The 17,966-nt window shown below is 38.5% G+C and overlaps 1 protein-coding gene across 2 annotated transcripts in view; it reads right to left on the reverse strand.

Annotated features, from left to right (window-relative positions):
* Window positions 1-17,966, reverse strand: part of itga11a (integrin, alpha 11a) — a 75,565-nt gene that overhangs the window by 32,651 nt on the left and 24,948 nt on the right. For both annotated transcript variants that reach the window (XM_047362264.1, XM_047362265.1), the window contains 7 exons: window positions 17,199-17,347; window positions 16,968-17,112; window positions 15,925-16,090; window positions 12,632-12,702; window positions 8,057-8,201; window positions 6,644-6,792; window positions 4,472-4,615 (listed from right to left, as the gene is read on the reverse strand). In XM_047362264.1, the coding sequence (XP_047218220.1) occupies window positions 4,472-4,615; window positions 6,644-6,792; window positions 8,057-8,201; window positions 12,632-12,702; window positions 15,925-16,090; window positions 16,968-17,112; window positions 17,199-17,347 (969 nt within the window). The remainder of the gene's footprint in view (window positions 1-4,471; window positions 4,616-6,643; window positions 6,793-8,056; window positions 8,202-12,631; window positions 12,703-15,924; window positions 16,091-16,967; window positions 17,113-17,198; window positions 17,348-17,966) is intronic.

Raw genomic sequence — 17,966 nt, forward strand, 5'->3', positions numbered from 1 at the left:
CAAATGCATGCCACACTCCTCTGATTTTTATTTCTGAAAAATGTTTAAAACAATACAATTCTTCTTTATCTTGACAATTATGCATTATTTTGTTTGGTATCACATAAAACCCTAAATAAATGCTTATGTAATTTTGTCTTTAACATGACCAAATGTAAGTGTTGTTAACTAACTTTCAAAATCAAGAATGAGTTAAAATATTCATTACTCCATTGTTAATAACTTCTTTTATAAAAGAAACCAGCAAATTATTCTAAATTACCAGAACGTTGACAGACAAAGATATAGCTGATTATGCACAAATAAAACCACAATTTTATGTTGACTTTATACCTAAACCTTAATAAAATGATGTATGATGTAGAATTTCCAAAATGATTTATTTGTTCTAAATATGCATTTTTTATGTGTAAACAATCTATAAGACCCTCTAGCTTGTTGATATAAATGTATGAGCTCAACAATTTTACAAGAGCCTTTTTAAATAGGAATACTGAAAAGTTAATTCATTCATTATACAGATTCATTACACCAAAGTCTTATATTTCAAACTCTTATTTCTTGGTGATTATGGCTTACCCAAAATTAAGTTTTTCATAGAATTGAAATTATGAAAAGCAAAACTGTATAAAATGTATATAAATTGAAAGTTGTGTCAAAGGAAAGGTGTGGTTGAAAAACACACAGACAACAGGGCTAACCACAGCCTTAATCAGAATCAGAATCAGAATCAGAAAAGCTTTATTGCCAAGTACGTTTTTGGACATACAAGAAATTTGTTTTGGCGTAAGAGTGTTGTTAGGTTAAGCCTTGGACTTCCAGCTGGTGTCAAGGCTGCCAGACCCACCACTCACAGACGTATCCAGGACATGTGCTACAGCTGTCACATTCTGTGCTTTGAGCCACTCCTGAACCAGAGACAATGACAGAGGAGTTTTACCCGAGTTCAGGAGAAAAAGGACTCAACTTTTGCTCAGATTCAATTGTTTATAATTGGCTGAAAGTAAATGTGACATAAAGTATGAAAATCAAGGTCACAGAGTCCAGAGCAAGAGTGGAAAGGCACAGAATTCAAGCTGCTCGAGGACTAAAGAGAAGTTTCCACAGTCAGTAGTGATTTGAGGAGTCATGTCATCTGCCACTGTGAGGCCTGTGAGGCCACTGTGTTTTTCTCAAGTACAGAGTCAGTGCAGCCGTGTATTAGGAAGTTTTAGAGCAATTTATGCTTCCATCTGCTGACAAGCTTTATGAAAATTCTGATTTCAATTTCGAGCAGGGCTTTGCATCTCCCCACTCTGCCAAAAGTACCATTACCTGGTTGAATGGCCATAATATCACTTTGTTGACTGGCCAGCTAATTCTCCTGACCTAAACCACATAGAGAATCTATGGACTGTTCGGAACAGGCTGATGAGAGACACCAGACCCAACAATGCTGACGAACCACAGCCGCTGTTAAAGCAACCTGGGCTTTCATTACACATCAGCAGAACCATGCCACACCACACTGATGCAGTAATTCGTGACTTTATCAATTTTGTGGCCCACCCTCGTTGAGAGAGTCCGCAACCGTCTGCTGGAAAACTGTTAAGCGAGCAGTTTTTCTGTGTTCAAAAATATATATATATTTTTTTACAATTCTAGTTTTCAGTAGCTGTAAGCCAAAATCATTTAAATTTATTTAAATACCCTTAAAAATATCACTCTGTCTATTATACTATCTATAATCTAAAAAAACATATACAGGTCCTTCTCAAAATATTAGCATATTGTGATAAAGTTCATTATTTTCCATAATGTCATGATGAAAATTTAACATTCATATATTTTAGATTCATTGCACACTAACTGAAATATTTCAGGTCTTTTATTGTCTTAATACGGAGGATTTTGGCTAACAGCTCATGAAAACCCAAAGTTCCTATCTCACAAAATTAGCATATTTCATCCGACCAAAAAAAGAAAAGTGTTTTTAATACAAAAAACGTCAACCCTCAAATAATCATGTACAGTTATGCACTCAATATTTGGTCAGGAATCCTTTGGCAGAAATGACTGCTTCAATGCGGCGTGGCATGGAGGCAATCAGCCTGTGGCACTGCTGAGGTCTTATGGAGGCCCAGGATGCTTCGATAGCGGCCTTTAGCTCATCCAGAGTGTTGGGTCTTGAGTCTCTCAACGTTCTCTTCACAATATCCCACAGATTCTCTATGGGGTTCAGGTCAGGAGAGTTGGCAGGCCAATTGAGCACAGTGATACCATGGTCAGTAAACCATTTACCAGTGGTTTTGGCACTGTGAGCAGGTGCCAGGTCGTGCTGAAAAATGAAATCTTCATCTCCATAAAGCTTTTCAGCAGATGGAAGCATGAAGTGCTCCAAAATCTCCTGATAGCTAGCTGCATTGACCCTGCCCTTGATAAAACACAGTGGACCAACACCAGCAGCTGACACGGCACCCCAGACCATCACTGACTGTGGGTACTTGACACTGGACTTCTGGCATTTTGGCATTTCCTACTCCCCAGTCTTCCTCCAGACTCTGGCACCTTGATTTCCGAATGACATCCAGAATTTGCTTTCATCCGAGAAAAGTACTTTGGACCACTGAGCAACAGTCCAGTGCTGCTTCTCTGTAGCCCAGGTCAGGCGCTTCTGCCGCTGTTTCTGGTTCAAAAGTGGCTTGACCTGGGGAATGCGGCACCTGTAGCCCATTTCCTGCACACGCCTGTGCACGGTGGCTCTGGATGTTTCTACTCCAGACTCAGTCCACTGCTTCCGCAGGTCCTCCAAGGTCTGGAATCGGCCCTTCTCCACAATCTTCCTCAGGGTCTGGTCACCTCTTCTCGTTGTGCAGCGTTTTCTGACACACTTTTTCCTTCCCACAGACTTCCCACTGAGGTGCCTTGATACAGCACTCTGGGAACAGCCTATTCGTTCAGAAATTTCTTTCTGTGTCTTACCCTCTTGCTTGAGGGTGTCAATAGTGGCCTTCTGGACAGCAGTCAGGTCGGCAGTCTTACCCACGATTGGGGTTTTGAGTGATGAACCAGGCTGGGAGTTTTAAAGGCCTCAGGAATCTTTTGCAGGTGTTTAGAGTTAACTCGTTGATTCAGATGATTAGGTTCATAACTCGTTTAGAGACCCTTTTAATGATATGCTAATTTTGTGAGATAGGAATTCTGGGTTTTCATGAGCTGTATGCCAAAATCATCCGTATTAAGACAATAAAATACCTGAAATATTTCAGTTAGTGTGCAATGAATCTAAAATATATGAATGTTAAATTTTCATCATGACATTATGGAAAATAATGAACTTTATCACAATATGCTAATATTTTGAGAAGGACCTGTATATAGGAGCTTAAGGTATTAAACTGAATAACCCCGCATTACCCCTTCACATGGTTCTGCTTCTTTGACTAATACATTTTTAGAAGCTTTTTTGAGGCAAACATTGTTGTGTAGATTTTTTTAGAACATTTAGAATAAAGACAACTGAAATATCAAACATATGGAGGTAAACAGGTGGACCGAGCTTAAACTGAATTGAATTAAACTCCTCCAGAGAGAACTTAGAAGGGCTAGTTTGAATAAAACAACAGTATTTTATCAATAGCCAAAAAATACATATAAAGATATTTCGTATAACAACTTTAATATGCAAGAGGTACAAAGAAAAAAAATTGTTTAGTGATCAAAAGGCTACATATATACAAGGTAGGTTTTATCTGCATGGGGTTTGTTAAAAAAGTGTCAGGACACTATTTATGCTTAAGCTTCAGGATCCCAGAACACCTCCCATATATTTATAAGGCCCACAGACATGTATAAAAGTATTTTTCCAGAACCAAACCACAGAGCAGCATGTCTAGCAACACCTGAATCAGCCACATGATTAGTTTTAACTGCCCTGAACATGTGGCATTTCAGTCCTAATGATGAGACACATTGCTAAGGAATGGTTTGTTTATGTTTTGTTTGAAAGCTGAGACTGCCACCTGTGATGTGGTTTTGGCCACGACAGACATTTAAATAGCTCATCCATGCCTGTTCTGTGAATTTAAACCAGCTGAGGACATTCATTTTCCCAGCAAGTGAGACAGGCCTGGAACACTGGGAAATGTCCTTCTTCTAAAGACGTTCTCACCTCCAAATGGTGTGCTGGATCTGGGATTTGAAGGGGCAGAATATTTTCTGCCTGAGTTCATTCTGCACGTCTTATAAAGTCTGCACACTGGCATGGTGAGGTTTTCTCATTTCATTGGGAAAAGGTCATATGTCAAACCCTGATTGTGCCAACTGGTTGTAGTAACAGGACCTTTCTGGTTCAGTGTGCTTTAAATAGAACTGGGAACATCTGGTTTTGAACTGATGTTGACCCACTTTTATGATATTGAGTTGTTTGGCCCAAACCTAATTAAAAGCATTCTGTGTCCTGCTTCAGGGTATTTAAAGAGTTATTACCCACCAGCTCAGTTACTCTGTAGATGTAGACCTTCCCTTTCTCCAAGCCTGCACTGAAGAACATCGGGGCTGCCACTAAAAGGTTGTCAGTTATACCATCTCCATCTATATCCATAGGTGCAATCTCACTGCCGTAGTAGGAGCCAATCTGAAACAAAAACCCACATGAATGCATGCAAATATAAGCCAAGCACCTTACTTCAATTACGCATTGCCCCCTGAAAATGTGTTTTTTTTTTTTTTTAATTACACCTTATTCTTTTTCACATTCTGTCAGATTACAACTGAATTTATTGTGTACCTTTTTGGTATTTTCATTTATAGACTAATGCAACAAAGCAGTAATTGTAAAGTGGAAGGGAAGGTATGCATGCTTTTTCAGCAGTTTTACGAAGAAAAAAAAAATCGGACTTTGTGGCACGCATTTCTACTCAGCTAAAACAAAAGTTTGTGGTGTAACATGACAAACTGTGAAAAAGTTAAAAGGGTAGAACATACATTTGCAAGGCACTGTATCTAAATGCTGCTAAACCTTGAACTGTATCTCATTTGTGTATTTAATTACTGATGAGCCTGAGCGTTTTTTTTTTTTTTTACTTGAATACTGTAAGCAAGAGTATGATGAGTCACTGCAAGCTTTCTTGGCTACAAAGGTTTTACAGAATGCGTCAGAACCAGATACTTAAATGAAGGGAACATAATCTATTTCTTTTTAAACAGATTTGAAACATCTGACTATAAAATTATTTTTAAAAAAAGAGTTATTTCCTCAAGAGCTGTAAGACTAAAGAATATTTCAGCACAAAAAAACACATCAGCAGCTCTGGATAACTTGATATTGACAAATTACAATGTAAGCCTAAGTGTGATCACTCCAGACTTGCACCCTGTGAAGAGTTGCCAGGTGTGAGCACATCAGCCATCGATACATAAACAACCAGATTCACTTGAGACAATTCCGCATCAAGATAATTTCTGCAACTCCCAACAATAAGTACCACCATGCACTTAAATCTGCTTTTGTAGTTTGGACTGCAGTAATGGATCACAGTCATTTTATTGAGCTCCAGTTTCAAAGTTAAATTTCCTTCTCTTCTAGTTTTATTGGCATTTATGTAACTTGCACTGAGTACATGAAAGGAAAATTGATCATTTTTATACATCTATTATTTGACAATTATTTCAATACTTTCCAATTAAAATATAGAAGATGTTGTTTTTAACAAAATGACAAATCCAGAAGAAGAGGTCCATCCTTAAATCTTACTAAATGTGTTTCCTGAAATTCAGGAAGTAAGCACAAATCTATTCTGATTGAAATTATATGCATAATAAAGAATGTAAGATCTCCTACGTTTGTAGTAGTGTAAACAACTATTTGGATATACACTACGGGTCAAACGTTTTAGACACACTTTCTCATTTAATGGTTTTCTTTATGTTTATGACTATTTACATTGTAAGTAGATTCTCAAAACCGTGAATGAACACATATGGAATTATGTAGTAACAAAAAATTGTAAAAGAACTTTAAAAATGTTTTTTATCTTAGATTCCTTAAAGAAGCTTCCTTTTGCTGTGATGACTGAAATATTAAACTCTGGCCGTCTTTTAATGAACATCTGGGAAGTTCTTTCAACACTCTTTGGAAAACCATTTCCGGTGATCACCTCATGAAGCTCTTGAAGAGGATACCAAGGGTGCAAAGCAGTAATAAAAGCAAAGAGTGGCTATTTTGAAGAATCTAAAATATAAAAAATTTTAGAGTTATTTTACACCTTTTGTTTCCAATGTGTCTTCATTCACAGTTTTGTTGCCTTTGGTGAGAATCTACAATGCCAACAGTCATAAAAATAAAGAGACCCATTAAATGAGAAAGTGTATCTAAAAATATTGACCGGTAGTGTTTTTCTAATGGGAATACTGCTTTGAGCCTGGGTTTTCATTTACTTTCAGCTGTAAGCTTCTTTCGTCTTTGTATGAATGTCTTAAATCCTGACAATAATGCATATTTCTAATGTACATGATCATATTTTAGTCAAATCTAACCAACCTCCTTTTTGACTTTGGTGGTTTAATGTCTTACTACTGGTATTTTCCTATTTTAGACAGCAATTGGTACTTTTTTTTATCGAACCTTTATATTTGGTTGGTAAAGTGGTTACTGTAGCTGTACCTGGTGGCCCTTGACTGAGTGCAGGATGGTGAGGTTCCCCGTGTTCTTCAGAGTGAAGATAATGACTTTTCCGGTGTGGTTAAATCTAGGAGCTCCTGCTACGAGCAGACGACCATTTCTGGATGACACCACAGATGTTACAGTATACCCTGATGATGTAAAACAACCACACACACACATTTATTACAGCGTTACTCCCAGACTGCAAATGTATATAGATCCGTGACCCAATTAGGCCAATAGCCAAGTCTATATATTTGCAAATTCACATTCAGGTCAATCACCTGATGCATAGCTTGAAAATGAACTTGCATAAAGTTTTAACTCAAAGCAGTTTTTATGTGTATGAGGTTAGGTTGGTCACTGTTGCCTAGGCGGACACTTTTTCTACTTTGAAAATTAAAAAGAAAACTTCATTACGGATACAGCTTATAGTTAAGCTCAAGTTTCTTTATAACTTAAAGCTACTGGAGGACGTTCTGACCACTTTTTATCACCACCAAGTCTTTCACTACTTCCAATTCCTACATTATTAGTAATTCTTGCTACAGTAAACCTTATGGTCTTTTTTTTTTTTGTTGTCCTTTCAATAGAGAGTATTCCTGGCTCAGTGTTTCTGTGTTCAGCTGTAATTCTTCCTAAATGAAGCCACTGAGATAGTTGTTCCGGTGATTAATTCTGTGTGCTCTTGGTTTTGTGAATACAAAGTAATCCTGGACCAGTGTTTTTGTTTTGTTTTTTTCAGTTTTTTCTGTGTTTCCTTCCTGTTGAAAGTGAGTCATTTATTTTGCTTGCTCAGCATGTGCAATTTCAGCAAAGTCAGAAATCAGCTTTGGGTCCTTAGATTTTTTACTTTTACCAACTGGCATTAAATGATCAACTGCATTTTGCTGTGCTGTATTATATTTGGATTAAATTGGGCTGTATGTAGGTCTGAATGTGACTATATAATTTGTTTGGATTCTGATGAACTGATTTGAAATGAATTTGGACCAACACAGATTTCTACTCAGTGGATATGATTATGACCCGTTTGCCTTGTAAAATGCTGTGAGCTTATATTTGTTTAGAATTGGGACTATGTAAATGGACAGAATTGAACTGAACAAAATGCCACCCTATTGGGCGAATTTAGATACAAACCAGTCACGATAACAGCAAATGTATGTGATGTTGAAATAAAATACAGATTTATATGTGAAGGCAAACAAAAGATAGTTAGACTTCTTGAAGGAGGGCTAAGGATTGGATCACTAGTCTTCCCCTTGGGCAACCATAAATGAATCAAGTAAAAAGAAAGTGAACAAAACTGAAGGCTACAAGCTTAACAAAATATTTTACTTTTCCTGCATGTCACAATGCTTCTTGAACCTTTTTTTTTATTCATCTTGTTACAGTGTTTCGTTTACTTACCTAAGTATGCGCCATGGTTTTTGAGTTCTTCAGGAAACTCCTGCATGTAGGATGACTTTGGAGGGATCACCTTCCCCTGTCGTGTTTCCTTTAGCACTGCTCCATTCCAGTCGTAAGCACCGACTGCACCCACCAAAATGCCATCCTGAAGGTGAAACCCAGTATAGTGCTTACACTTACACAACATAGCGTGCCTATGTAACAGGCAAATGGCATACTAATTACAGTACATCATTACAATTGAACATCTTAAACGTATTACTCACAAGCCACCATTCTGGAGTGCAGAGAGTCTGATTTATTATGGTGTGACTCAACTTGTTTTGAAATGGGATGAACAAAAATGTATGAAATGGCTGAATAACTTTGCATAGACATAAAGAATGCATTTTACTTGTTTACTTGAATCCAATGTAATGCAGTCCAACAGAAAATGAGAAAGATGATTGGTTAATAATAATACAATTTTGGGCCAAAAACAGTAATTTCTGCTTTTTAACAGTTCAATTTTAAATAGTTAGTCATCCAGGCAATCACCTCATTAGACAGGCTTGTATCTGAGTCACCTTATGAGAGAACAGGTGTTGGTGTTTTGGTTTTCATTTGTGTTTGTGTTTTGGTCATTTCCGTCTTTATTTATGTTCTATATGGTTTTGCCATATAGAGTTAATTTCTTTGTGTTCACTAGAGTCAGAGAGGCCTCCCAATATTAGTTCATTCTTTTAGGCTTAGTTACTTAATTTATTGTGTTCTGTTCCTGTATTCTAGTTTATTCCCTTAGATAAATTATAGTCTTTTCCCCTTGGTTAATAGTTTTTTATTGTCTTAGCTCAGCTCCCTCTTTGTTACAGTGCCTTGCGAAAGTATTCGGCCCCCTTGAACTTTTCAACCTCTTGCTACATTTCAGGCTTCAAACATAAAGATATAAAATTCAAATTTTTTGTGAAGAATAAACAACAAGTGGGACACAGACGTCAAGTGGAATGAAAATTATTGGATGTGTCAAACTTGTTTAACAAATAAAAAACTGAAAAGTGGGGCGTGCAATATTATTCGGCCCCCTTGCATTAATACTTTGTAGCGCCACCCTTTGCTGCAATTACAGCTGCAAGTCGCTTGGGGTATGTCTCTATCAGTTTTGCACATTGAGAGACTGAAATTCTTCCCATTCTTCCTTGCAAAACAGCTCGAGCTCAGTGAGGTTGGATGGAGAGCGTTCGTGAACTGCAGTCTTCAGCTCTTTCCACAGATTCTCGATTGGATTCAGGTCTGGACTTTGACTTGGCCATTCCAACACCTGGATACGTTTATTTGTGAACCATTCCATTGTAGATTTGGCTTTATGTTTTGAATCATTGTCTTGTTGGAAGATAAATCTCCGTCCCAGTCTCAGGTCTCTTGCAGACTCCAACAGGTTTTCTTCCAGAATGGTCCTGTATTTGGCCCCATCCATCTTCCCATCAATTTTGACCATCTTCCCTGTCCCTGCTGACGAAAAGCAGGCCCAAACCATGATGCTGCCACCACCATGTTTGACAATGGGGATGGAGTGTTCAGGGTGATGAGCTGTGTTGGTTTTACGCCAAACATATCGTTTTCCATTGTGGCCAAACAGTTCGATTTTGGTTTCATCTGACCAGAGCACCTTCTTCCACATGTTTGGTGTGTCTCCCAGGTGGCTTGTGGCAAACTTTAAACGAGACTTTTTATGGATATCTTTGAGAAATGGCTTTCTTCTTGCCACTCTTCCATAAAGGCCAGATTTGTGCAGTGTACGACTGATTGTTGTCCTATGGACAGACTCTCCCACCTCAGCTGTAGATCTCTGCAGTTCATCCAGAGTGATCATGGGCCTCTTGGCTGCATCTCTGATCAGTCTTCTCCTTGTTCGAGATGAAAGTTTAGAGGGACGGCCGGGTCTTGGTAGATTTGCAGTGGTCTGATACTCCGTCCATTTCAATATGATTGCTTGCACAGTGCTCCTTGGGATGTTTAAAGCTTGGGAAATCTTTTTGATCCAAATCCAGCTTTAAACTTCTCCACAACAGTATCTCGGACCTGCCTGGTGTGTTCCTTGGTCTTCATGATGCTCTCTGCACTTTGAACAGAACCCTGAGACTATCACAGAGCAGATGCATTTATACGGAGACTTGATTACACACAGGTGGATTCTATTTATCATCATCAGTCATTTGGGACAACATTGGATCATTCAGAGATCCTCACTGAACTTCTGGAGTGAGTTTGCTGCACTGAAAGTAAGGGGGCCGAATAATATTGCACGCCCCACTTTTCAGTTTTTTATTTATTTTTTTAAGTTTGACACATCCAATAAATTTCATTCCACTTTACGATTGTGTCCCACTTGTTGTTGATTCTTCACAAAAAATTAGAATTTTATATCTTTATGTTTGAAGCCTGAAATGTGGCAAAAGGTTGAAAAATTCAAGGGGGTCGAATACTTTCGCAAGGCACTGTAATTGGTCTCCCTTCCTTGGCTTCCCTGCTTTCATTCTGTCACAACTGTTCCACATCTCCTCAATTTACCTCATCTGGTTCCTTTTTTTCCACCCCTGCCTCAGTATTTAATCTCTTGGTTTTTTATTGTTCCTTTCTGGACTCTCTCAGTTACTATGCCTGTGTTCCATAATCTATTCTCCCAGCGAGCACAAGCCAGGTGCAGACTGGAGCAATGGATGAACATAATTCGGGACTACAGAGGGGAAGAACGGCATGAAAAAGGGGAGTGTAACGGGAGAATCCGTCGGTGAGCAAATGCAACAGGTGAGCTTATTACTGAGAGATGAATGGAAAAATCATATAGAATGCAGGTGTGAGTAATATGTAGAATATGAGGTACAGCTAAGAACGATGAATGTTAGAGCTGACGGAGAGAAGAGTAATGAGCACGATCAGACAGAGGGGGATTAATTCTAACAGAGATTAATACAAAATGTACAAGAAAGAACCCAGGAAAACAGGAATAATTAAATTGGTGACACCAAGAGAATATAAATGAGAGGGAAGGGACAGATCAGCACAAAATGTGCTCAACCTGGAAGTGATTCCAACCACAGCAGCAAACAAAGCAACAAGATAAACCAGAATATGCTGCTAAAGTCTTTCTCTTTTTATCCTTTAACTTCAAAAAGGACAAGAAACCAGCAAATGTATTTAGCTGTTAGTAGGGAAGTTAGGAAAAGGATTTTCTATGTTCCATATTTTACCATTCTTTGTATGTCTGACACAATAATGATAGGGTTTATGTGCATAATGACTTCAGGGTTTTTTTTTTCATTGTACACCATACTGTCGACAACACACTTTCCAGCATGTGTGCAGGAGGACTTGTAATTTCCTCCTGAAGGATGGAACTGCGTGCTCACCACACTTGCACTACGTCACTCTTTAGCAGCAATGTTATGCCAGTGTGGTTGTTGGTTTTGGACAAAATTGTCTCACCATGGCAAATGGTTGAATCACAGAAGAATTTATCCTCATAAATGAGTGACCTATTTCTGCCACAGTTACATGAATGGACATATGGCCCGTTCTGATAAGAAGGTCAACTGGTTTTACATGCATACTCGATATTATATAGTGAAAATACAGTAAGTACTTCATACTTACTCAACAAATACATAATGTATCCTTTAAAAGGGACAAAAAGGAATAATTTTGTGGCAGAGCTGGAGCCTTCTTATTATTTTACATTATTAAATAAAGGAAATTGCAGTAAGAAAAGGCTGGCTGTACGTTGATGCATGAAACATCTGCAAAAGTATATGACATAAGCCTCATTCAAAGTTGACACTAATTACACTCAGTAAAACCATCTGGGCCCTGAGGACTGTTTTTTTCTTTTAAACATTCTTTCCAAAACGTTATCCTATTTTCAACACCCAGGCTGGTGTTGTCGAGAATCTCTGGAATCTGGCCTTGTGAACACATTTTCCAGTCATTCCTACCACCCAGCTGCAAATTCTCCTACATTTTTTTATTTATTTTAAGTTGGATATATGTATTTTCCTTTAACAAAATCCAGTGGGAAATTGATGCAAATAGCCAAAGCATTTGGATTAGAACATATGTCTAAGGGGCCAGAAGGAGAGGAGTGAAAATTGGAATGAGGAGCAGGTACAGTAGAGGAAACGTATCTTTCTTCTTTATCCAACTGTCCTCCACTCAAAGCCAGCACACCTCCAACCCTTCACTCTTTGATACTTAAATACAAGCAAAAACATCCAGGAAATTTGAAGAAAAGCAAGTCATTCAGTGGCAAAACTGTCTCAATCTAGTTGTAATCCTTTACCAATATGTTTCCCTTGGGAATACAAGGTGTCTTATTTCTCATCACTGCATAGTTGAAGTGGAAAAAGTCTGTCTGCCTGTCAGTTGCTACTAATTCAGTGTGAACCTTAACATCTGGGCCATGCAACTCCTCCAGATGCGATACAAGTGATAAATGACCCATTGTGGGGAGGGGTTACAAAGCAGCAGAAATCAAGACAATGTGTGTTGTTTTACACATTGTCAGATGGCGTGAGACAGCGGGGTTGCATCAGTCAGACTCACCTCCACGTTGTGTGCGGAAAAACCTGCCTGAGACATCTGGAGGCCAAATGCAGTCCCATTCTTACTGGTCCCTGTGTAAACAAGACGTGTGTAAACAAGCACTGCAGCCACAAAAAACCTTATTTCTAAGGTACAATTGTTTTCTAAGAACAACATCAGAGTCTTATAGTATCTTACAGTATACATTCAAATTCAAGATAATTTGAGACAATATTATAAGAGCCCTTGTCTGAATAGACAAAACAAATGGTTTTAATTTCCAGACTCTAGTTCAGTCATAACTCAAAAAATTTGAACGACAATAATTTTCGGTTTGAAAATAATACACTTTATAACAAGACAAATAATCCCTTTCTTCTCACTGTCAAACATTAATTTTGCCAGTTTTTTTCTGTTATAAATCATTTATGATTACCAAAATTATTTCTATTTGATGAAAGCCAGAATGAACAACTGATTTTTTTTTTATTTGGAAGTTTCCCCAACATTTCCCTGGTATTCGGTGCAATTGCCCTTTAAACTGTTTTGGATATCCTTCCACAAGGTTTGCTAGAATTTTGGCCCATTCCTCCAGACTGAACCTGTGTAGCTGAGTCAGGTTTGTAAGGACACCTTATCAGTTTGGTCAATACATTTTCTATGGAACTGAGATCAGGGCATTGTAATGGCCACTCCAAAACATTTACCTTGTATGCTTAGAGTCACTGACTATTTGGAAGATCCAATTATGCTCAAACTTTGATTTTCTAGCCGATGTCTTGAGATGGTCCTTCAATGTTTCCATATAATGTTCCTTCCTTATGATGCCTCCAAAGTGCACCAGTCCTTCCTGCAGCAAAACACCCTCACAAAATAATAATGCCGCCCCCATACTTCACAGTTGGTGTTCTCAGGTTTGCAACCTCACCCCTTTATTCTTCAAATGTAATGCTGGTCATTATGGCCAAGCAGTTAATTTTTTGTTTTATTAGACTAGTAAAAGGACATTGTTCCAAAAACGAATTTGCAAGCTATAATCTGGCTTTTCATGTTGTGCTTGTAGTAATGACTTTTTCCTCTCTGAGTGGCCTTTCAGGTCATGTCAGAACAGAAATCATTTCACTGTGAATAATGAAATCATACCAGCTCCACTAAGCATATTTTTAAAGGTATTTTGCTTGTGTTCAGGGGTTGAAACACACAATTTACACCCAAAGAACCCAATGGATGGGCTTTACTTGTGAAAAATAGTTTCAACAGATGAACGTGGGACCTTCAGAGATCTGGAAATTGTACCCAAGAAGGAACAAATCAAGGAGCTCCACAGTTCTCTTCCTGATACACTACAGGGGTTGGACAATGAAACTGAAACACCTGTCATTTTAGTGTGGGAGGTTTCATGGCTAAATTGGACGAGCCTGGTAGCCAGTCTTCATTGATTGCACATTACACCAGTAAGAGCAGAGTGTGAAGGTTCAATTAGCAGGGTAAGAGCACAGTTTTGCTCAAAATATGAAATGCACACAACATTATGGGTGACATACCAGAGTTCAAAAGAGGACAAATTGTTGGTGCACGTCTTGCTGGCGCATCTGTGACCAAGACACCAAGTCTTTGTAATGTATGAAGAGCCACGGTATCCAGGGTAATGTCAGCATACCACCAAGAAGGACGAACCACATCCAACAGGATTAACTGTGGACGCAAGAGGAAGCTGTCTGAAAGGGATGTTCCGGTGCTAACCCGGATTGTATCCAAAAAACAAAACCACGGCTGCCCAAATCACGGCAGAATTAAATGTGCACCTCAACTCTCCTGTTTCCACCAGAACTGTCCGTCGGGAGCTCCACAGGGTCAATATACACGGCCGGGCTGCTATAGCCAAACCTTTGGTCACTCATGCCAATGCCAAACGTCGGTTTCAATGGTGCAAGGAGCGCAAATCTTGGGCTGTGGACAATGTGAAACATGTATTGTTCTCTGATGAGTCCACCTTTACTGTTTTCCCCACATCCGGGAGAGTTACGGTGTGGAGAAGCCCCAAAGAAGCGTACCACCCAGACTGTTGCATGCCCAGAGTGATGGTTTGGGCTGCCATATCATGGCATTTCATTGGCCCAATACTTGTGCTAGATGGGCGCGTCACTGCCAAGGACTACCGAACCATTCTTGAGGATCATGTGCATCCAATGGTTCAAACATTGTATCCTGAAGACGGTGCCGTGTATCAGGATGACAATGCACCAATACACACAGCAAGACTGGTGAAAGATTGGTTTCATGAACATGAAAGTGAAGTTGAACATCTCCCATGGCCTGCACAGTCACCATATCTAAATATTTTTGAGCCACTTTGGGGTGTTTTGGAGGAGCGAGTCAGGAAACGTTTTCCTCCACCAGTATCACGTAGTGACCTGGCCACTATCCTGCAAGAAGAATGGCTTAAAATCCCTCTGACCACTGTGCAGGACTTGTATATGTCATTCCCAAGACAAATTGACGCTGTATTGGCCGCAAAAGGAGGCCCTACACCATACTAATAAATTATTGTGTTCTAAAACCAGGTGTTTTAGTTTCATTGTCCAACCCCTGTATATTGCCAAGTATTGGGTCACACCACCAAATCAATGAATTCATGTGTTCCAGTCACTCCCATGGCTGCAGGGGTATAAAGTTTCGTGTGGAGAAACTTGACTGGGCTGCACGGAGTCCTGACCTCAACCTTCTTGAAAACCTTTGGGATGTATTAAGTGGAGGTTGGAATTCTGCTTTTCTCATCTATCTAGAAACACAACCCTAAACCTTGAGAAAGATGCTTACAGAACAGTTAAAGTAGTAGCAGTAAGATTGATTCTTATAGATTAAGAATAGAAAAGTAGACAGACAAATACATTTGGCAATATAGTGTATCTTTGATGATTTCTTGTCATTTTCTTATGTTGTCACACAGGAAAGCTGCATGTTTGAGGTGTTGCCTAAAAATGCATTGACTTGTGTCCCTCCAATTATTTTAAATATTTGTATCAATTCTCTGTAGCCATCAAAATTTAACTCAAGCACAAACAAATTTCCAAACAATTTCTCTTTTCTCAGGCATCAAGCAAATAGAAATGATATTGGTAATCCTTGCTGACCTAAAACAAGAAGCTTTTATTCTCATTTAATGTAAATACCTGGTTTCAAATGTATATTTAAACACAATGACAGATAATCTTTCTTTGCTCATTACAGTCCTTCTGAGTTTTTTTTTCTTGGACATTAACTGTAACAGATTTTAACTCAAAGTCTGCAATTAAAATAAATATTTTACCAACCTTCAAGGCTGAAGATCCTTTCCCCAAGTGCATCGACAATGTCTTTCAGAGCTGACTCGTCTGTCACATTAAAGAAGTGCTTGTCATCAGGGTCGCTGGCGATGTACTTGATTTCATTAAGGAAGGCCTCAGGATTGATTCCTCTGCGGTTGTAGTAGCCAAGCACCTGTGAAGGTAAGACTTAATGAAATGTCACTGTCTTAGACTCTGTCAAAGTTTCTGACTTACTGTATGTCATTTTTACATACTTGGTTAAAAAAAAAGTACACTTTCTTCATTGGGTTCAACATAAGGAGTTTACTAGCATCTAAACTGACTAAAAGCAAATGTCAAGAGGAGGAAAAATAACACATGCCACAAATTCCAACATATCTTTATTTATTAAACAATAATAAAGCAAAACTGGAAAAGTAAAAAAAAAAAAAAAAATCAAATCAAATACATAAATTATTTAAAACTCATGAGTTTAAAGTGGCTGTACTTTTATGTTATTGTGTTTGGATTAAATGTTTATTTTAGTAGAGTGCATCTCTACCACTTGCAGACAGCAGTCACCATTATTAGCAAATTCTATTAGTTTTTCTAATTATCGACTGAAATATGGATAGGCTGGATGTAAAATTAATCAGAAATTGGAGTTCTAGCTCCAAAGGTCAAGGTACATTGTAGCCATACACAGTTGGAAGTACTTCAAAACGGTTGCTTATGTGAAATAGTACTATAACAGAGTGAGAAAGTATCCATCAGTTCCTATACCAGTGCTAGTTAATGACACTATTTCCAGCAGATTTTAGGTCAAATGGCTTGATTGTTTTTGTTCAGATGGTGACAGAAACCTAGGCCCCAGTAAAAATATTAGCCCCAACAACAGTGTCACAAACCACTGTGCAATGTGGTCTGAAAGAGATCATTTACGCCTTTAACTATAATTCTACACGATTATTGTTTGGGCTTCTGAGAAGGCTTTAAATGGCATTATGAGTGATTTTAGCCAGGGAAAAGGTATATGCCAAATTAATCATGCAAATAACTAGCACACTCACAGCAATGGCATAACGGGTGATGCCATCCTTCTCACTGTCCTCAATGGCCTGCTGAAGATCCGCGCTGTCATGTGACTCTCCATCAGTTATAACAATCATTACCTTCTTGGCACCACGTCGACCTCCTTGTTTGAAAGCTTGTGAGCTTTGAGAATATAAATCATTTTTTGTCAAATAAAACCCACAAAAAGAACTAGCTAAGTGGATCCAATATGCATAGAGGTGCGGTACCGTGCTGTGCTGATGCCAAGAGCTGTGTTGGTCTCCTCTCCACCACGCTGATCGATGCTGCGTGCCCTTTTTACCACCTCCTCTACTGATTTGTAATCACTGAGTTGGAATTCATGCACCACCTTCTCGCCATACTGGACAACTCCGACCTGCAAAATATAAGCAAACAACTTAACAAAACATAACTGAGAAAGAGCTTAGTCTGGTTGACCTGCTTCAAATTCAGATTGGTTTTTGGTTCTGCAAAACAAGTAAAATGAAACTAAAACAAATTCATGAAAATATGATGCTTGAAAAAGTATTTGTCCCCTTACAGATTTCTTCAGTTTGGGCTTTTCTTCAGACTTACATTATATCATTATCAAACACATTTTAATATCAGACAAAGATAAACTGAGTAAATACAAAATGCACTTTTCAAGTGAAAACATTTATTGAGTGGAATAAATCTATCCAAACAGACCTGGCCCTGTACCCTAAGGTAACTGCCTCCCCTTTTAAATCATGAATTAAATGTCATTACCCACATTTCTCAAAAAGCTGTAATCAATTAAGTTTAACCGGTCTGACAACATGAAGTAGGGTTAAAGATTTAAAAACACACCCAATTTAAAAACATCCAAGAACAGATTAGAAACCAAGTCACTGACTGGAAAGGGTTACAAAGGTGTTTGTAAGACCTTGGACACCAACAAACCACAGTGAGAGGCATTATGCACAAATGGAGAAAACATACAAAAGTCAAAAAATGGTTCAGTCCAAGAGTAC

The sequence above is a fragment of the Girardinichthys multiradiatus genome, chromosome 4 (genome assembly GCF_021462225.1).
Source record: "Girardinichthys multiradiatus isolate DD_20200921_A chromosome 4, DD_fGirMul_XY1, whole genome shotgun sequence".
Taxonomy (NCBI): Eukaryota; Metazoa; Chordata; class Actinopteri; order Cyprinodontiformes; family Goodeidae; genus Girardinichthys; species Girardinichthys multiradiatus.